Source organism: Saccoglossus kowalevskii, chromosome 5 (assembly GCF_978046115.1).
Source record: "Saccoglossus kowalevskii chromosome 5, keSacKowa6.1, whole genome shotgun sequence".
Taxonomy (NCBI): Eukaryota; Metazoa; Hemichordata; class Enteropneusta; family Harrimaniidae; genus Saccoglossus; species Saccoglossus kowalevskii.
Genome location: NC_140645.1, coordinates 24,273,610 through 24,295,764, shown reverse-complemented (window position 1 = coordinate 24,295,764; position 22,155 = coordinate 24,273,610). Strand labels below are relative to the sequence as shown.

Genomic DNA, 22,155 nt, shown 5'->3' with positions numbered 1-22,155 from the left:
GATGTCAACCTGTCATTAATAACAGCTGTAAATAATTTGCCTAAACAACTTAGTAGCGTAATGCCTCTGTAGTTGCCAGGGTCACTGGGGTCACCTGTGTTCTTAAAAATTTGTTTAATACAGCTCATTGTCCAAGATGTAGGAACGATACCAGTGTCCAAAACTATATTAAACAATTGTACAATCAAGGATGTAATATCATCGCGACTGTTTTTCAGAAATTCATTTATAATTAAATCTACACCTGCTGCTTTATTATTATTTAACTTTTTAATTTGAGTCATAACCTCCTCTACTGTAATGCTAGTATTAATTTCCTCGTTATTTGAATGGGTGATCAGTCTGGGATCAAAATTATGGACGTTTTCCTTATTGGTGGACTGTCCAAGATTTTCAAAATGCTGTTTGAATTTATCAATATCGATTATATTATTCTCATCATTAGCCGAAATAGAAATCTTAATTTTGTTTTCCTTTTCTTTTACCAACTGCCAAAACGGTTTTCGTTTAAATTCCACTTAACAATATTTTGTGGATGGTGGTGTTTGACTGAGTCACTGTTTGATTCTGCAATTACCAACAAATATAATTTATAGCCAGTATTAGTTTGCCTTTATATTTAGTTCACATCCTAATATCTCGTTTTATAATCAATAATAATACCCTTTCTCCTCTAGGAGGGCTATAATTTTTTGAAAAAATATAAAACTAGTTTATTTATCGTTGGTTGGATCAATTAAAAAATAATGCTTCGTTAGTTTGATCTAAACATCAGTAAACAAATTATTAATAGAAAACAAATAAACTAATTTATAATCTGAAGATGGGTAATGAATTTGATGCTAGCTTATCCTCTAACTTCTAAAAGTCATATTTAAAAAAATAATACAAAAAACTTATGCAATGAAATATGAACAGATCAAACACAATTTCACATACTTATTTATTTGACCCAGAAACAGAATAACCCACAACCGGGAAATACAATAATATATTATTAATATTTTTCAAAATTGCAGGTTCACGTTTCTATCCGCCGTAAGTTATTCGGTAAGTGTTTTGACGAGTTAGTAGAATCGTGGTCGTTTTGGTTCATTACATTTCTGCAGGATTTTAGGGGTTGACTAGATACACTCAAGTTCAGTTGCACTTTCGGATAGTAGCCACCAGGAAATATAACATAGGTGGCGTCACGAAATTTAGCATGGGGGGGGGGGGGGTCTGCTCACCGTCCCTTGCGCAGTTGATCGCGTATTTTTTTTTTCGGGGGCGCCCGGTACCGTCGCCGTCACTATACAATGGTGATAATCTCTCTGGGAGCTCGTTCCGACAAAGGAGTATATTTGTCGGGGCTTGGTTATTGGAGTGTGTGTTTCTGATCGCGTCACAAAAGCATTAGTACCCCCCCCCCCCAAGTGGGAAAACATCCCATCGCCGATAAAGCTGATAGTTTACTCAAACAACGAAATAATTCCGGTTTGAAGGTGTTTCATTTATCTACCGACAAAACAACCTCAACACAACTATCGTAATTGTACATTGATTTACCGAGCCTTCAAGAAATACAGCAAACGCCCACTTGTATATAATTCTGTTGCATTGGAATCACCCGCCGGTTGACAAATATGGGCATGTAATTTATTAATTATTCAGTAGGTGACCTTCGGTAAGCTGAGGTCGTACTATTCAAATTATAGTAAGCGGAACAGGAATCGTATAGCAAATGTATAGGAGTCTATTTTCGGTATTGGATAGCGAAGCGGCGGAGAAACATACAGAAGAAGCAGGGGTAGTATACATATATTTGAGCTGAGATGAAACTGGATTTTACTGAGCTTAAAAATAAGATTAGATGTTGCAGTTAGTTTCAGGTAAGTCTCATAAGATAGCAACAAATATATATATATACAGATTGCAATGTTGACAACTCACAGTTTATTTAATGGTGTTTGCAGTGTCGCAATCACTTTTGCTTACGGCGTTTTCAGGTTATTTCATAAACCCAAGGCTGGCACAAATGCAGTATAGAAGGAAGACTCCCGTAGTTGGTAGGCGCCGCTGTTTTGACTCTTATTTTCAAGGCCGAGGCAATATTTTTTGAACCTATTGTGTCTTAACTGAACAACCAAAAGGCTAAACAACCAAAAGGTCAGAGTGCATTAAAAGCTCTGGTGCGATGACTGAAAAACTATGCAAAATATATTTTCCCTTGAAATAGCCGTGCAGATGTTTTTGCCGTTATTGATTTCTGCAAGATTTTATAATTCTGCCATCGCCCCTTAGAGTTTCCAGTGGTCCACTCGTCTTTAGTTCTTAAACAATGAATGTGAACAAACCACGTCTAAGTCGAGATATTTCAGGAAGTGTCACAAATCAATCAAATATTCAAATATATCGATATATTTATTAGAGATGCAGGTTCGTGGGCACTTGGGGGTGATTTTTGTTTTGTTTTTGCTTTTTATTATCTAAACAGTCTTGGCTATAGACTGTTATAATTTTGTAGAATTGTGAATAGTGGAACATACTCAAAAGACGAATTTAATCTTTATCTTTAACAACTTGCAATGGTGGGAAACCAAGCAAGAGTTGTTACACAAAATATGTTCTCAATTTAACCAACTTGTAATTGTGGAAATTAATTAAAAGACATGTATTTACTCCCAGACACGAGGCCAATATTTGTCGAGACACTTACCCCCCCCCCCAATGTAACAGCTTGCAATGGTGGAATATAGCTAAACGAGAGTTGTTTACACAAAAATATACCTACCATATTTGTCAATACATTTCTTCTCTCAATTTAACAACTTGAAATAGTGGGAAATAATCAAACAATAGTTGATTACACCAAAATAAGTTTCAAATGTTTGTTGAGACATTTATTTTCTGGTGGTACATAATGTTTCATTACCGATAATAGAGCTATTTATTATTTTCTCACCATGTTTTTCTTGAATGTTGTACTTGTATTATGTTCAATTTAGCTGTTCATGGTGGAAATAAATAAATATACAAACAAAATACCAGCAGACAATACACTGTCAGAAGAAAACATCAACCACAGAGGTATTGTGCTTCGGTTTACGCGAGTGACAAACACCAAATTAACGGCAATGTGCGCATCTGAGATGTAGGCATGTAGACGCACATGCCTTAGGGTTAGGGCCGGTGCATGTAGGGTTTACTGTGAAGGCACCTTCAAGAATTTACGCAAACGACAAACCACAATTTGGCGGTATTGTCTGACTAGTGAATGAATAATCTCTTGATGGCACTAAATAATTGAAATTGAGATTGAACTCCAGGTCATTTTGATTAACCCTCAGTAAGTATGACAGTGGTTCTTCGGTGCACTATATACATAATAAACTGACAAAGTTGCCTAAAATCAATTCCATATTTATTTAATAAACCAAACGTTTAGCAATAAATTCGCAGGTAACTGACCTTGAGAAGCATGTTTAATTCAGAACAAAGACCTAAGGAGAAGGAAAAAGGGGATGATGGAGCGTCAACAACTTAGGTGCATGCACTGAGGCGAGATATAAAAACTGAATGAAAAACTGTAACAAAGAAAGTTGATACCTTGGTGATGCAAAGGGACATGTGCAGGTGCCCATGCCTAGTTGACATAGCAAGTTTGACGTAGCTAACATAGCATGTTTGACCTATTTGACATAGCATGTTTGGCCTAGGTGACATAGCATGTTTGACGTAGGTGACATAGCATGTTTGACATAGGTAACATAGCATGTTTGGCCTAAGTGACATAGCATGTTTGGCCTAGGTGACATAGCATGTTTTACCTAGGTGACATAGCATGTTTGACCTAAGTGCCATAGCATGTTTGACCTAGGTGCCATAGCATGTTTGACATAGTTGACATAGCATGTTTGACCTAGGTGACATAGTATGTTTGACCTAGGTGACATAGCATGTTTGGCCTAGGTCACATAGCATGTTTGACCTATTTGACATAGTATGTTTGACCTAGGTGACATAGCATGTTTGACCTAGGTGACGTAGTATGTTTGACCTAGGTGACATAGCATGTTTGGCCTAGGTGACACAGCATGTATGGCCTAGGTGACACCATGTTTGGCATAGGTGACATAGTATGTTTGACCTAGGTGACGTAGCATGTTTGACCTAGGTAACATAGCATGTTTGATCTAGGTGACATAGCATGCTTGACCTAGGTGCCACAGCATGTTTGACCTAGGTGACATAGCATGTATGGCCTAGGTGACATAAAATGTTTTGAGCTAGGTGATATAGCATGTTTGGCCTAGGTGACATAGCAGGTTTGACCTAGGTCACATAGCATGTTTGGCCTAGGTGATATATCATGTTTGACCTAGGTGACATAGCATGTTTGACCTAGGTGACATACCATGTTTGGCGTAGGTGACATAGCATGTTTGACCTAGGTGACATACCATGTTTGACCTAGGTGGCATAGCGTGTTTGGCCTAGCACTAACAAGTAGTCAATATGATTATTTAGCAAGCGATGTGCATTGAGGCGAGACAAACAACTGAATGAAAAACAAAGAAATCTAGGTGTTACTAATAGTCAAAACCTTGGAAATATGATAACCTTACCTGAGATGACCCACTTTTTAAAACTTTTCTGCGTTAACTGTCACTTTGTGATGTAATATTTCTAATTTGCAGAAATACTGATGATATATTACGACTAAAATGATTTTAGATAGTTTACTTCAAATACTAAGGCATAACTAACTTAATGCAAATAATGCATAAACCAAATATGTCTAATATTCAATTATATACATGATTCATATGTTATTCATCATCAGAATCGCGTTTTTGAATCCGTCCACATTTGCTAGGTTCTCCAGTGCACTTGCAAGCCACTATGCAAGGCAGTGACTTTCTTGCACAGGTACACATTTTGACTTCATACATTTGCAGTATGTTGGTGTTACTTGTCCTGGCCTTGGTGACCTTGATTCCATGACTGCATGGGCAATTAACAACCTTACGACCGAATTTAGTTGCTGGTGGAAGATGCAGATCATATAAATGACTTCTTCTGTCGATCACCAGCTGATACAAAGCATGCAACAAGTGCAGTTTAAAAGCATCTTTGATTGGAGGTAAGGTTCAGAGATCGGCTTTACTTGATGCAAAGATGTGTTGTCGAAGCTTATCAAGTGAATCAAAGCTGTCATGACCATAGAGTGAGACAAAGAACTTGCGTGCTTCATCAAGAATATTCTCACATACAGCTAGTTGTACACACTTGTTTCCATATGAACTACGAGTTTCGAGTTCTCCAATCATGGGTAAGGCAACCTTTGCAGCTTTATACTTCCCTTGTCTAAATGGATAGCTGAGTGTGTCATACCCAGTGAAGACATACACAGAGAGCATAGTCTCCATTACGTCTGTTGATTATTTCTGTATTGTTCACATAGTGCTCCGATCAAGTCATTAAGTGGCATCCACATATCCATCTTATTGACCCACACTTCGACAAGACCATGGCTAGTAGCCAGCAGATGCATGCACAAGACTATTATATCAGGATCTGTTGCATTGACAATATCTCGCTTGTAGCCAAAGACACTTAATAATGTGAGTGTTGGCTTCTTCATGCTCAGAGCATGACAGCTCTGCAAGATCGACCACTGATGCACTCGTCAGCTTTACAGCTTTTCTATTGTCTGCAAATATACTACCTAGTACAAACCCAATGTGTTCTGGGGGTTGTGAATGACTTTCCATCTACATACATGCCAGAAAGTTTAGTAGGTTGGCTTTCTGTCTTGGGTTATTCATGTGATGTTTCCAATCTGGTATTTTGAGTGACTCAGCAGGTACATATTCAGAACTGATTTTAGCCATCCTCGTCTTTGACGCTCTTCACCTTTTAAACTTGTAGATAGGTCAATATCGTAACAATCAGCAATAAGGTTAACACAGTCGCTTGTACTTGGAATAAGTTGAAGCAATTTTTGGAAATAGCGTTGCTCCTAGTTGCTGGGACCTCTGAATAAAAGTCATTGCATCAATAAAATATTCTGTTCAATGTGTGCACCTGTAGCCTCCTTGCGAAGCTGCATTAAGAAGTCTGACTTGTTACCCTCTAGTTCCCATCTTGAACCTATGTTGGAATTCAGTATCTGGTTCAAACAGTGAGGGTGGATACTCTGTCCATTCATGACTAAATGTTTCATACTTTGTGTGTGCGCTTTCATCTCTGTATCTGAAGTAATGATCCTTGTGCAATAGGAACTTTCTGCGAGGCAAATTAAAATTTCCTTCAACACCACTTTCTGTGCTGTTATTATTTCTTCCAGTCCCCTCTGTTTAATTGTGAGCAAATCATTACTAGTCGCCCTTTGTCCAGTGGCTATATTAATCAAATGATTCCTCTTGTCAGTCGTGAAATAATTGATAAATCGTGAATCAATGTTATTCTTTATTAGTTAACATGATGTTACTTTATCCATATGTACTATTGATTTTAACTTTTCTGATATTCTTGTAAGTGATGGATAAAATAACAGAGTTTAATTTCTCTGATAGATTCATCAAACAAACAATAAGCCAGTCCTCAAATAAATCCCACTTCAAACCTATCATGCCTTCACTTACTAGTGACTGCATGAATCCTAATAATCTTGTAGTAGTTCTTACCTGACATGATCTTATTTATAGTACCCTTATGACAGATACCACTAGTTAGGATGATTTCTTCCAAGCCACTGTTTCTCACGAAAAATCAAATAGCCCCCCAAAAGTTCTCAGCGATGTGAAAACCACCCAGTCTCAGAATAACATGTGTATACCTCTGCTAGTATTTCTTGACAAGACCCTTGGTTATGTCGTATATGGGTTTATTTGTTTTTATTTGTGATAGCAATGAAATAATCTAATGACTCATCTGCGTCTGTGGGCCATAAGCACTTACAGTTGTGCATGATTGGCAGCTTATACGAATTCCATGTGTGAGGTATTTGGTCTTGTGTTTTCTGTTCAAGTGTCATGTACTTTGTTGGGAGTATACGAGCATACGAATCATGTGCCAAACATAATTGTCATCACATAGACTAAGCATTGCTTGTGCAACTGGAGTCTCGGACATTAAAGGAATATCATAAAGTGACCTAGCTTGTCTCCTGTCTTTCATATTTGCTACCTACAGCACAAAAGTAAATATATACGTTAATTAACATACAAAAAGATCCATTTTAATTGCATTAGCATTAGACTCAAAAATAAAGTGGTATTTTATCAGCAAAAAAGGATGTCATTATGTTAGGAGTAGAGTAGCAAACGTAACAATTACAGCAAAATTCCATGAACCATAAACATCATTGCCATATTATTGTCGATAACTTTCTTGCATTGGTACAGACAATTTTTTTATGCAATGAAAATCAAATTAAAAAGAAAGTTTACTCGGTCACTTGTGCGATTTGGCTTTTTAAAAAATGGTCGGTTGAAGTTTGTTGGGTGAAAATTATTTTTTCAAGAATGAAAATTCACATATTTTTACGTAACAGTTAAAGATATATTTTATGATTCAGAAAATACATCAGTCAGTAATGCTACAAAAGCAAAATTCAGGATTCCTAGACTTCCAGAACACGGTGAAAATAAAACACTTTCGAGTTATTTTTAATTCCAAGATGACGGACAAGGCAATTGATCGGAATGCTGGTTACAAATTTCTGTTGTTCAGACTATAACTTATCCTGCTACTAAGTCTCATAACTGCAGTTGCAATTCGTCGACAAAAATTACCCACAATTCACCATAATTGTATCCTTTAATTGACTTCCTTATGAGAATAGTTGGATGAAATGAGCCAAAATTTCACATCAGCATAGTACATAAAATTACACCCCGGTCCTAATACCGGGTCACAGGTTTTATCGCTATGTTCTAAATAATTGCCCGGATGCAGTGTAGCTAACCCTATACTAGTAAAAGGCACCATAAACCAAATAAACGGACAAATCTGTGATAAAAGATACACATTTTCTCAAGGTAAAACATCCAATGATTGTCTATGTGAGTGTTCTCAATCCCTTGCTGGCAATAAATTATAGGAAAAACTCAGTACACTTATGTATCCGAAATACATATCGTTTATACTAGACGCAATGATCCCGGGACCCGCCGTAGGCGGTGTATTTTCATGCGAGGCCAATTTTGAATCACCAGGTCATTTCTAAACGAGAATCCATTTTGGGAGCCAAAAAAAATCAAAGACGCTTATTTGGATATAATTTGCGATTTCAAGACAAAGTTCAGGCTAATAAAATAAGATTAACGACGTTTTCCCAGGAGAAAAAAAGTGAATTATTTGTTAAAAATTGATACGCAAAAATCGTGACGTCGACTCTATGCATGCAATGCAGCGTCATGGAAATTGTCTACAGTACACGTACACGCATCTTTCGATGAGTAGATTATTTTGCCAGCCAGCCCAGGACGCCGTACAGACATTATACAAAAGGTCAGAACCCTTTTCCACACATTTTAATATATTCTTAACAATTGCTTTACCTCTAAAACTCTGCACACCATGCTATGATCATTCAATGTTTTGAACTAAACGACTCATCACTTAGCAACGCCGATTTTCAGGATTTATTGGCACATGATGTCATGAATCAGAGAATCTAATGGCCAAAAATGAATCGCCAAGTATTGCATCGTACATAAATGATGACAGCGATTTACTAGGCTTATGGCCTGTGAACTCATATGATGTGTGTGCACGGTGCGACTAGTAACAATTACCTAACCTACCGGTCCTTCACGGCCACAGTTGTCACGATGCATCTCAATAAAATAGCATCTAAAACCAAATAAGGCCAATATATGTAAATACTTGTACATTAATAATCTGGTCTATGCAGCCAGCAATAATGAAATTGCAAGAATGGCATTGGCATGGATATGATTTATAGTCTTTGTCCATTAATGTAATGTTATAGTGTCTATAAAGTATGTGATCATGATTTATCTCCATGATCATTTGTGACCATGCCATTGATTATTCGGCATAGGCTACCACACACTGTATAATATTGAGCAGAAAGTCATGCAAGAAATAGCATTTCATTCACCACATTGGCATGGCTGGCTGTATTCATTCTTACTTTTCATGACCATTGTTTGGCCAACTACAATTTTTGTCACATGCAAGAAACAGCAAGGGCTGCAATGTGTACATCAGAAATGCTTTTATCATGCTTGTGATGTTGCTATTGTAGATAAATGGCCAGAGCAGGAATGTAAATAACTGTCATTTATTAGGCAGTAACTGATAGAGGCCAATTCCTTGTGCTCATGTCTACATACACATGTACATCAGTGAAAGTTTTTCTGTCGCCAGCTGCCATTTTAGAAATGGTGCCACCGGTCAACAGTTCATGCCACTCACCTCAACCTTAAACAATGACATGTGTTGTCATTCGTTATTAATTTTATTTTATGGAAATGAACAAAAGTTGATATTAATATCAACATGTAAACAACATTGTTTAAAATGATTGTATTTGATATAGACTGATCATGTTGGGGAAAAATATATCTAAAATAATAAAATCCCTGCCTAATTACCCATTATTTTTTACTCTAATACTGGAAACACCAAATTTGTTTTTCATTGGCCTCATAATGGTTTGAGATATTTTTAACATGATTGACATAAATAATAAGGGATGAACTGGTATTATGTACAAACAGTTCCATGCATTTACATTCTATGTTTCTGGTTTGATGTTGACTCATTTACAGCCCTGTCATTGGTGATACCAGAATTTTACTTTTTATAGCATGTGTGTGGGCTGTCTTATGCAAACCAATAATGCTGTCTTTGCACACGGTCAATTCACTCCGGTTATATGTCAGATGACACATTACTATGCGATAAATTCATTACTTTTACGGGTTCTATCAGTCTGATGAGATTGATATCATCAATGATATTCCTATGAAGTACAATTACATTCCATATAGTCTCTTTGCTCCTACTTTATTTCCTATTCATTCTGAATGGACAGTTGGATGAACGTACAATAGCCTAAAGTAAGGGGGTCTATTGTAACTTTGCATGATATGGGTCCATAATACTGTTTTGTACAGTGTTGTAAACAATTAACTACTGGTTTTGCACAGTTTATTGTTGCTGTACATATACTTATTGAAATTAAAACAACAAGATGCTTGAATGCACGGCAGTGCTTTTAGCATCCTCTCACCAGTTATTTACAATGTGCCTCAAGATTTAATTATGGGAAGTCCAATCATTTCCAAAGCATTATCTATTATGTACATTATCTATGTTCTTCCTATTGAACATTCCTCTACTCAACAACTTACACATTTGTACAATTATATAATCCTTACCACTTACTTGTTTTTTTTTATTTTCTTCAAGGCGACATAATTCAACCATCACCTGTATCTCCTATTGGTAAAACTTTTTATTTTATTCTTACTCGAATGGTTTTTGTAAACTTGTTGTTTATTGTTGGTTAAAGAAAAAAAAACTTTATTATTTCTTTGTTCATTACAGACGATTATTTTATTCACACTATTTGTATGGTTGTCTTCCAACTAGTCATCCTAGTGATGTCTAATAGCAACTGGCCAAATTACAATTGAGTGGTGGGTGGGTCACAGTCAAATAAGTCATTCACTGCCAAAGAACAAATATAATCATTCTTTCCGATCAAGTACTTTAACCTCCCCCTCTTGATTCAAATGACATATCCAAAAGAATTAAGACATCACCTACTTCCTATAACTCACAACACCATATTCACATAATTGTTCATACATGTATACATTGTCACAGCAAAATCAATTACATAAATTTACCAATGGCTCAAGCAAATCATTTTCCCATATTAACTATAGCATCTTTTGTAATCCATCTAATACTATCGTCCTGTGTTTCAATTACATAACGTTAGTCCGAAAATGTCAGCTTCTATTATTTGAACACTCGGGAAAACACAATCCCATTAGCAAGGTCACGTTTATATTGCACTATGAATGGCCAACTCCAGTTTAATCTATGATTGTCAATTCCTACGAAAGTTTGTTTTCCAGTTCCAATTTCTTTAATCACAACAGTTGGCAGGAATTCCTCTTTATCCCTTGACGATTCAGATACGCTGTTGTAATGCATGCTGGAGTAGAATAACATCAACTAGATTTTGACGGTAGAACGTTTTCATTCAGACGCCTCAACTCTGCTTGTATACACCATGACAACCAGCGCCGTGCACAAGTGCGGATTACAACACACTAATATGGCGTGCCGTTTGTGCATTTATTTATATAGCAATTTTTTATGGATTTAAACTTATATGTAAAATCTTATTATTAATAAATAATGATATTTCAAATCAATTATATAGAAATCTTTGTTTTATTTATAAATAATAAAAATCATATTATTATATATATAAAATATCTTTTTGTACATTTTATTATTTATAAATAATTTTACTTTCAAATGTTATTTAATTATGACTTGAGATATGTTATACATATAAAGAAGGCCGAGTTCAATTCTAATAAAATAATTCTTGTTGCATCATTTATTTACAGACCCAGGGTCAACATTTCATATTCTTTATTTATGGGATTTATATGCAAACAATTTTGTTTCGTATATAACTTTAAACTTTTAGGATCTTTGGAATAATATTTGAAATATTGATAGTCAGAACAAAACAAGGATTCGTCCATATTCAAATTACATTAAAATTGAAATGAATATTGGAATTCAATAGAATCACAAAACATAAACAAATATCTGAAACTGTTTAACCAGTGTTCGAATGTGCTGAAAATTCCTTCGAAAGAATGTGAGAGTTTATTGTATATTTCCCAGAATTTGCGTAAAATCAGTTTAATATGTTTCATGATTCTTACAATACTTCAATACATCTTAATAATGGAACTGTAAGTTAGAATAGTCTGAATTCAAAATGAATTTCATAGTTTTATGTTTTATACTGCCAGACTCATTGGAGATATACTAGTAGTACTGCTGCTGTTACTGTTTCATCAGAAACACAGGCTACAAGTGTTAATGAATCACATACTACAAGTGTTAATGAATCACAGGCTATAAGTGTTAATGAAGGTTGATGGAAGGTTTATTTTTGCGCGAGAGCAGCCAATAACACAATTACAAATGTGTGTAATCTGAAACTACAAATAAAATCGTCTATTTACCGGTAGTTTCCTATTTTTATTGCAGAAAGAACATGGCTTGTTGTAAAACCCGACCAAAAACTTTCACCCGTCCCCCTGATGGTGGCTGGGGATGGTTTGTGGTGGCAGGCAGTCTGGTGACGCGACTACTGATATATGGAAACCTCTCTCTAGCTGGGGTTATCATCAGTTCACTGCAATCATCTATGCCTTCTACTTCTGCTGTTGATATTGTATTGGTCACCTCTATATATTTTGGTCTAATGTTTTTTGTATGTAGGTATAAATATATTACTTTATATTATTTTCAAACTAATTAGAATTGCATTGGAATATATATTACAGTGAAATACATGCATGGTTACAATAAAAGTTATCTATCAAACTAGTGCTAAATTGGGAACAGCAAGCAAAGTGAGACAACTTTGTACATGAACAAATTCAGATGATACTGCTTCCCGAAACGGGGTTAGTGTCATTCATGTTTGTAGCTGGTCTGAAACATGTCTGGTTATTGTGCCTGATACATACTTCAGATGTGCCCCAAACATGTTTAAGAGACTGGATCTACTAGATTGAAACCAGTATAATTTCAGACGACTGATGCGGACACTTTTGGGACATGAATGTAGGTTTGCTACTAAAACACACAGTAAGGACATGTTTAGGACATGTAAATCTTTGTAAACATATTTAAACATGAATACAACATAATGAGTAAAGACACTGACACTAGTATGAAGACTCAGCATTTGTTCTCAACAAAATTTTCAAAAAACCAAAACCCAATAAAATAAAATAACAAATGAATTAATAAAAATTGTATTCATACTTTGTAGATTTCATTCATCAAGTAAACCTGATGATGAGAACATCAATCCGAGCAACACTCCTAAATGTGTTTGTATTCATTCCTATGTTGAAAAGTATATCAACAGACAACATTCCTGTCATTGTGATTTCAATGAAAATCCCTTGACTCAAACTGTCCATCAAATGCAGACTATCAACAGTACTATTTTGTGAATTTGTGATGAAAAAGGGAACTAGTGGTGAAAAGGTTAAATAAAGTTCCAGATGACTTCAGGTATTGGTTGCTGATAATTTGCATGATGGCAGGATTTTACCATTTCTGAACACTACTGCGTCAATGCTACCACATAGTGTTTACCAACAATCCAACATGGCAGACTCCAGATCTCGCATAATCTCGGGAGATATTGACTTCATAGAATTATGCCTCAAGGTTTGAAAATTCACTGAGGATATCTGGGACTCAAGACTAGTCTTAAACATGCCCACATCTAGTATGCAACTAGACTTAAAATAATGATTTTTATCAGTCAAGTTACAAACGTGTCTCAGTAAGAGGGCACAATGTCCCAGACATGTTTTTGACAAGTCTAAAACACGTCGGACTCTTCTCATAAAAACATAAACAGAACATGTTCCATAGACAACGTACATTTTTGGTAAAGGACATTAGCAAAACACTGAACAAAAATGGTAGTGTAAACAACGAAATGATAGAAAGTAATGTAATTGTTAATATATTACCTTTGCAGGTCCAATTGGGATCTATTTCAACGACAGATATGGTACAAGACCTGTAATGATTATTGGCTCTGCTTTATCAACTATTGGATTGTTTCTGAGTTTCTTTGCTTTCAATATTTATCATCTTTGTATATCATACGGTGTCTTAACAGGTTGGTGTTATTTCAACTACATTGAAATAGATCAAAACATTGATGAAAATAATGTGATTTGAATATCTAACCCAGCTAATGAAGAAACTTGGTGGAGGTTGAATATTTGTCGGGAATATGGTAATTGATAATTGTATGATTATGTACGTTTGAAAGAACCCCTGCTCGTTATGGTATAGATTACTAAATAAACAACTCTTTATTAATTTACAGGAATTGGACATGGGTTCTTGATAGCCACGAATTTAGTGATGCTCGCAAGATACTTTGAAAAACAGTTTGCTCTTGCAACTGGAATCGCATGCACCGGAGCTGGTTTGGGATACTTTCTGTTTCCACCAATGACCCAGATTTTTGTAGATAACTATGGCTTGTATGGAGCGTTCTTAATATTATCAGCGATCAACTCTCATGCATTTGCATGTGCACTTGTTATGCGTCCCATCAATATAACTTGCCAAGACCAGGAAAAACAAAACACCGACGTCTCAACTGACCGTTGCTGTAAAACAATTATCAAAGGCCTGGGGTTTCAATTGCTGTGTACAAATCATAATTTTGCCTTGTTGATGATGGCTGCTTTTATTGTGGACATAAGTTATTTGATTTCGCTGACACTAATTATACCTCATGCAATTGACACTGGGGTTGCAGCACTGAAAGCCTCTTTCTTAGTTACAGCCATGGGTATTGCGAGTCTGTCAACTAGGCTGGTACAAGGTTGGTTTGTGGACAAAGGATATATTCGACCAATCTATCTGCTACCAATAGTTTTACTTATTATGGGAGCAGCACAACTTTCAATTGCCTTAATATCGATATTCCCAGCGATGGTTGTTTCGTGTGTCCTTCTTGGAGCTTGTGATGGAATTTACATTCCTGCATTATTTGTGGGCATGAAAGACATTGTGGGGGCCACCAATTATTCACGTGGAAATGGGATTGCGTTACTTGCTATGGGAATTGCTGGTATAATTGGAACACAGGCTGGAGGTATGATGATTTGTTTTGTATAGCTCTCTGTCATTGGACGTAGTCTGAAACAGGGAACCCTTACCGGAAGTCAATATGTACTGAAAGATGCAAGTTTAGATCTACAGTAGATATACACAGAAACTACTTTCGCGTTTGTGAATGTTTTTATACCATTACGATGCTATGTCCTTTGTCCTGTGTTGACGTTTGATTTCACGAATCTTGTGGGATCTTGCAGTGAACAGAAAATGGTTTATTTACAGTAAAGATTTATAGTCGCATCCCGCAGTGCGTGTTTAGATTTTGTGTAAACAATGTATTTTACAAGTGTTGTATCAGGTGGATCATCGACTGTAATATTCTTAAGACTGTTTGTCAAGTTTGCATAGTCTGATTGTCAAATATATTTATATTTAATGTCCAGCAAACTACCAAAATGTCCGAACGCCCCCCCCCCCAAGGCTAACTTTTTCAATACTTGAAGAAGTAAGAATAATTTTATCTTAAAGCGGGGGAGTCGTCACCTACGCATGCGTCAGATGGCCATAGCGTGTCACTGTTTACAAATAAGCGTCTACCCATGAGCCCTTGCGTTTTTAGCATGTGTTGTTATCATCGCTCGTGACTCAATTCCCGCGCGCGCGCGTGCGTGCGTGCAGGTGACAACCCTCCCGCTTTAAAGGCCGTGTTGTGAATGTAAACATGTATTAGTATAACACCACATATAACGTTTCAAATAACTTGCGCCCTCTAGTGGCCAAGTATAATATAATGTCGGATGAAAGAAATGTTGCTCATATCACGGTTACTTAGTAACCATGTTCATATCGACTTCTATGTTTTGTTGTGTAGTGGCTTATCGTCCATAATATATCAACACTCTTATTAAGGCGATCATGAACGACGTCAATATTCACATCACATAATTTCCTTGTCACAGGAGGGCGCAATTTATAAAAACGGTGCATTGACACGCAGCAGTGCCTAAATAGTTATTCTTTCTTTCTTTACAGGTTGGATATTTGACAGCACAGGCAGTTTCCAGATAATATTTTACTTGGCTGCCATCTGTAGTCTCGTGAGCGCTGTATTATTTTGTGCCACAGCTGCCAGGGTGCGTAAACAAGATGCGTATGCAGTGGAAACAATCTAAAAGTAGTCGAGATGTTGGCATATCGTGCGATGGTGAAACGAGAAGACTGCCAGGATTGATAAACAGACAAAAAACATATATACTTGTACAGATGCAAAATGTGCGCAGAAACAATAAAAACTTTGTAATAGCGGGGAATGTGCACAGCATGGTGACAAGAAAAGTCACTAAGATCTAATATGTAAACTTTCCTGCCCAACATAAAGTTAACAATGTTTCATACTGTGATATATTAGTGTTTTGCCTTTGATTATGGTTACCACAGTGTTATAAATTACAGCCATGGTAGTTAATCGACAGTCGATATATAGCGTTTTCAAAAAAAATTATAAAAATATTGAAACAAATCTGAGAGGCCTGCTCAAGGCATCTACATACCAAGTATCAAGGCAATACAGCTAGTAGTTTTCAAGAAGAAGTCTATATAGTCGCTACAAATTTGAAAATTGAAGATATCGCCATTTTAGAAACAACTACTTGAAATGCGGGTCGTGTGACAAAGTGGTGTTTGAATAGGTGTTGGTTTAGTTTTTTTCCCACGCATTGGCAATGTAAAACTATATAGGTGCATAGGAGAATTCCACTGAATTTGATCCCTTTTGTTGTCCTCATTTTCAGTTTGCAAGCTGGAAGAGGTTATTAGCACCTTGCGCTGAACGAAAAATAAAAGCGTCTCGCAAACAAACGGCATTGTAGGTGTAAATCAGGTAAATAGGTAATACCCCTTCTGTATAATGGTATGTTCTCTTTATTGTATCAATGACCTCCGTGTTCTAGTTACAGATGCGAGTCAGTGACCGCTTCTATCGTAAGGTTCAGTTAGTAAACATTAACATGTCTGTGACATAGCTGTCACAGTGTGTTTTGTAACTAAATGTGTTGTATTTACTAGTAGTTCAATGATGTCGCGGAGACAGTGATTTTTATTTTCACAGAATCCAGTGCTTTGTCAACAAAAGACAAATATTATTGAATTAGTATTTCACTTGTTGATACTGTATCAAACTGAATTTAATTAAAAAAAATCGGTGATAATGGGTGATTGGTGTACTTGAAAAGGAATCACAGATCTACCAACCGGAACAGGAATAATGTTGAAATATTCAAAATTAGATTTATTGTTCCAGATTTCTGACATTATTCATTAACGTTTTTATAATAGATTAAAATAATTTTACATTCTACGCTGATATTGTATGTTTTATGTTGAAATATATTCCAAGCCTGTCAAAAAACGACCATGTGGTACACAGAGAATTTGGACGAAATTGTTTTAACGCGAAGTGTTTTTTTTTTTTATTCCCAACCCCACACATGTTGTGGTTATGGGAAAATAAATGTGTTTATCAACACTAATTTGACACATGCGTGGTACAGCGACCATCGCCCTTTAATGCATTTAACCCTAATGCACATTTCTTACCAATCATATTGCTGTGGCAAATGTGTAGCACTAAAACAGTTGATTATCAAATGTTTCTCGTCTCTTTTGTTTTTTTCCAGAATCTACACTCGCTAATGTACACAACTAAATTCGGTGTCAAGCTGGCCATGAGAAACACCACAATCAGTCTATTTCTGTTCCTTCTATTTTGTGGATTTTCTGTATACGTGCTTTTGTTCACAAAATTGTATACAAAGCTGGACGTTAGACGCATCTTTATTGCGAGAGTGTTTGCAGATAGGTATATTTATTTTATTACCTTGTCCATATCATCGTAAATGAAGGTATAAGAGGAGAAAATATATATATAGAAAATATATAATTTTTTCAAACTTGCATATGATATTGCCAAGTTTGATTTTGTACGTGTTCCATGTGTATGGGCGTGTGTCTGTTTCACTGATATCTAAACAAACATTAATAATTGGATTTCGGTAAAACTTAGTACGTAGCTGCTCTGTACAAAGTTCAGATTTGAATACTTTTTGATTGAAATCCGTGCACATTAATAACCTAATTTGCATGATAATTTGACAATTTGTAGTTGTTTCATGACTGTTTCACTGATATCTAAATAACCATTTAATGGATTTCGATGATACATAGATGCTATGCGTAGACCTGATTAGTTTTGGGTGAAAATGCTCGCATATTAATTACCTAATTTGCATAATGATTAGTCAATTTTCCGCTCATATCTCAAATACTAACAATCATATTTCAATGAAACTTGGTACATAGATGTCATAAGACAATGCACAATGCTATGTTAAAAAAAAATGTTCATATTACCTAGTTGCATAGTAATTCATAATGTTTCGGCCTTCCATTGATATCTCATGTTCTAATCACATTCCAATGAAACTTTGTACATAAATGGTTTGTGACATTCGCAAACCGTATTAGTTTTACATTATTTTATATGCATATTATTTACCTGATATGCATAATAATTAGTTTTCAGGTTTTCCATCAGATGTAAAATAAAATTCATTAAACTTCAATAATTAGGATCACATTGTTTTTCCCTTGTGCATCTCAAATAGTGGACAAATATTAGTTGCCGAGCTTATTCTTTGAATAATCTAATTGATTTTCGACAACACATTTATCAAACTTCTGTAGTAATTGTTATTTATTTACGCTCATGAAAAAATACTTTATTAATTTAAATTAAAAATGTCAATATTATTTCTTAAAATGTGTTTGTTTTTCCTCCTTACAGGAAAAACATTACTAACAGTTTTCGCGCATAAGCCTGATTAGAATTTTCAAGAAAAATATCTCAATCGAAGCTATGGAACTGGATCAAAGAAAATGGAAAACGCTGAATATTTTGACATACCATCTACCACGGCAGCAGAATTGTGCAGTCGTTGGCAACAGTGGAATTCTACGTAACAGCTCGTGTGGCGAAGACATTGACTCCAACGATTTTGTTTTCCGCTGTAATATTCCAGATGTTAACAATTATGTCAAAGACGTTGGAACCAAAACAAACGTAAATATTGTATTCCAGACTACCATGCTTGAGCTATACAAACTGTCGTTAAAACAATCCACTAACGATGAGTTGTTGGAGCGGTTACGTTTTATTAATGACTCAATATTATGGTATCCAGAAAATTTTCAGAGTAAGACTGTAACTAACGTCACAGCAAAGGTTGCTCTGAGTTACCTGAACACTGAATTCAATCTGTCATTCCGGTTTGCTATCACAGCCGTTCCTCTATTCACTCACACTCTGAAACGGTAAATGTGCTCCTGGTTCCTTACATATTAGCATTTTACTGACAGACAAATAAAGGTCATTGTCTTGTACCATGACTGTCTTGAATTGACCAATGAGGCCATTGACTTCGTTTTATGTCGTATACTCGTGTTATGACAAAATGGGCACCCATAAACCATGGCATAAAATCAAATTTCCGACACGTTACAAGTTTTAACATATCAATTTTTACAGATATTGTATGCGACAATCACTGACAATACAACACAAACGAGAGTTGCTGAATAGTTCGAGTTACGGACATCGAGTTACAAGAACAGAGTTACAAAAATGACCACGCCCATATTCCAGAAACCACGCCGAAATTACAACTATATGTTCCATTAACAGATAACATAGATTCGCATTACAGGCAACACAGATTTATATTTTTGTTGAATGTTCAAATTTAGTAACTAGAATTTTAATTATCAGTTAATCGAACTTCGAATTACGGAAAACATACATCGTTAAACAAAACAATGTTTGTGCCCGTAACTCGAAGTTCGGTTAACTGTTAATTAAAGCTCCAGTTAATAAATGTGGACGTTCAACCAAAACAGAAATTGATGTTGCGAAGTTCTGCTGTTATTTGAAAATCGAGTTACAATTTGGGCATAGTTTCGCAAAAGTGGGCGTGTTTCTAAAATATGGGCGTGGCCAATTTTGTAACTATGTTTTTGTATCTCGATGTCCGTAACTCGAACAATTCAGCAAACGAAGGGCACACACTGATTACATAAAAACTTAAGTCAGCAGATGACATCTAAAATGTTTTTGTAAATAAACTTTGGTACGCTAATAGCTTATAGGCGATACTTTAGGGATTGTAAACAATCATATTTTGGCAGTCTTCATAGCAACAGTAGATCAAGATTACTTAAATGTTGTCACCTAAGTGGATCGCATGTGTGACCAGCCTGTCAAGTTTGGCAATATCAGTTCAGGAAATAAATACTGAAAATGTAATGCATACATGTGTACCGACAGACGGACAGACAGACAGACAGACAGACAGACAGGCGGGCGTAGTTATCATTGGCAATCCTATCTCTGAGAGAAATCGCCAATATATACCCCGTGTGCAGTATTGTTGTCTTGGAAATTCCCCATTCTGAGATAAAAGACCAGTAATAAAACAATATTTAACATAATACCCAATTAAAATACTTATTGAAAATGTAGAGAAAGGAGTTCAACGTGCATTTCATTAGCTTTCACACATACTAGTAATACCTTGTTCTATAGGCTTACGTTTGACCACGCAACCTCAATGCACAATAAGCACAATGAACCTGATAAAAATACCGTGCCCTCTATCGACAACGTTCTACTGCGACGTCAAAATTACGTAGATGGGTGCAAATAGTGTCATTCAGACAAAGAACTGGTTGTGTAGGCATTCGTCATATTATGAGAACAAATCTTTAAACGATAGTATCTGACTGGCGCCAACCAATTAAATCCATATGAAATGTGAAGGACATTCTTTGCATTACTATATCACAGAACGCTTCATAGCTAAGGAAAGTTTTGGTAGGAGTGTTTTGTCCATCATTTTGGTACTTTCGTAATATTAATGTTTAATTTTGTTTTCATTTGATGTGTTTGTAAAATTGTATATTGTGCAGACTAAATTGAATGTATTATTTCTTTCAGGTTACTCAAGGTGGCACGTCCCACAACGGGAATGAGAGCTATCATTGCAGCACTAAGTCTTTGTGGACATGTGAATGTTTATGGATTTTACCCATATGCTTTTGATCAGAACGGCAACAACGTATCATATCATTACTACGGACCAAGTAGGAAAGTGAACGACCTCAATACGCCACACAATTTTTCAACAGAATTTCAAACATTGCAAGCTTTGCACGAGAAGAACATTTTAAGATTAGTCACAGATAAATGCAATAAATGAATAATAATAATAATAATAATAATAATATTAATAATAATGACATCAAACTGGCCATCAGTTGGTCACAACGCAAGGTAACGTTGCGTACCATCACCGGAAGCAAATGTTACCCTATGTTTTTCTTGGTAATTTGTGTTAATTTCACATTTGAAGCGACGGTTTTCGTAAGAACACTCTTCTTAAATTCGTGATCGGAGATTTAATAGCGTGCAGATGACAGTGTCTAGACATTATTGTAATTCGTGTTGTTATTGCAGGATAAATGAGAGGTATTGCATCGATTAAACCTCCCCAACCATGTTAATTTATTCGGTTCATTAGCTGTATACAAGAACAAGACGAGACAGTCAATGTTTGCATAATGCACTGAACCCCATCATACCGGTGACAATCATCAACGGTTTTGCAAGAGGTCACAAGTCTTTTGCAGTTGATTCACGTTCAACCGGACTTTCGCTGTAACCCGGCTTTCGCTATTTACACACTCAACTAATATTTTATTTTATTTTATTTTATTTTATTTTATTTTATTTTATCAACTGATTTTCATTCCCCTCAAGAGTCAAAATGGTATGTGCCTCCATTTTACGTCACGACTGGAAAAAGTATTTTTTGCTTGACGTGTTCATTTGCCTTCAATTACGTTTCAGTGGCTGTCACAGTCGTATTCTGAGTCTTGCCGATAAAAGTTTGGTTCAAATCCACGTAGAAATCTTTAATTTCTTTGTCAACTAACATGCCGGAAATCAAATTAGCATAACAATGCGTTCGAAGGTTGTCGCCATTTTATTCGACCGCTTTCCACACCAGTGCCACACCACATACAACTAAAACATTTAAACCTTTGTTGGGAAATTCGCGTGTGCAATTTACAGTCCCTCAAGTTTGTTCTAAAAACTGTAGTCGCACCAGAGATAACCAGAACATTGATTCGTTTCAAAAACGTTCGTCGTTAAAT

The 22,155-nt window shown here is 35.9% G+C and overlaps 2 protein-coding genes across 3 annotated transcripts; both read left to right on the top strand.

Moving 5' to 3' along the window:
• The first annotated feature begins 1,707 nt into the window (after nt 1-1,707).
• LOC102807135 (monocarboxylate transporter 11-like) lies at nt 1,708-17,420 on the top strand. 2 transcript variants are annotated; one of them, XM_006815132.3, is made up of 5 exons: nt 1,708-1,871; nt 12,271-12,500; nt 13,790-13,933; nt 14,147-14,926; nt 15,922-17,420. In XM_006815132.3, exons 2-5 carry the CDS (start codon nt 12,278-12,280, stop codon nt 16,059-16,061), a joined length of 1,287 nt encoding a protein of 428 aa, XP_006815195.1. In that variant the 5' UTR covers nt 1,708-1,871; nt 12,271-12,277; the 3' UTR covers nt 16,062-17,420. The 2 variants fall into 2 exon arrangements, with proteins under 2 accessions (XP_006815195.1, XP_085355378.1); XM_085499252.1 differs by lacking the exon at nt 1,708-1,871 and adding an exon at nt 10,429-10,467 and having other exon boundaries at nt 15,922-16,289.
• Nucleotides 16,635-21,501, top strand: LOC102807258 (alpha-2,8-sialyltransferase 8B-like). Its single transcript, XM_006815133.2, has 4 exons — nt 16,635-16,768; nt 17,565-17,746; nt 18,731-19,257; nt 20,936-21,501. Exons 3-4 carry the CDS (start codon nt 18,803-18,805, stop codon nt 21,195-21,197), a joined length of 717 nt encoding a protein of 238 aa, XP_006815196.1. The 5' UTR covers nt 16,635-16,768; nt 17,565-17,746; nt 18,731-18,802; the 3' UTR covers nt 21,198-21,501.
• Nucleotides 21,502-22,155: the final 654 nt, after the last annotated feature.

Excerpts from the sequence above, each read along its gene's own strand:
- LOC102807135 (XM_006815132.3), top strand. The coding sequence starts at position 12,278 with ATGGCTTGTTGTAAAACCCGACCAAAAACTTTCACCCGTCCCCCTGAT. Across the intron at positions 12,501-13,789 it reads TGGTCTAATGTTTTTTGTAT|GTCCAATTGGGATCTATTTC; the intron begins GTAGGTATAAAT and ends TTACCTTTGCAG. Across the intron at positions 14,927-15,921 it reads AATTGGAACACAGGCTGGAG|GTTGGATATTTGACAGCACA; the intron begins GTATGATGATTT and ends CTTTCTTTACAG.
- LOC102807258 (XM_006815133.2), top strand. The coding sequence starts at position 18,803 with ATGGAACTGGATCAAAGAAAATGGAAAACGCTGAATATTTTGACATAC. Across the intron at positions 19,258-20,935 it reads TTCACTCACACTCTGAAACG|GTTACTCAAGGTGGCACGTC; the intron begins GTAAATGTGCTC and ends TATTTCTTTCAG.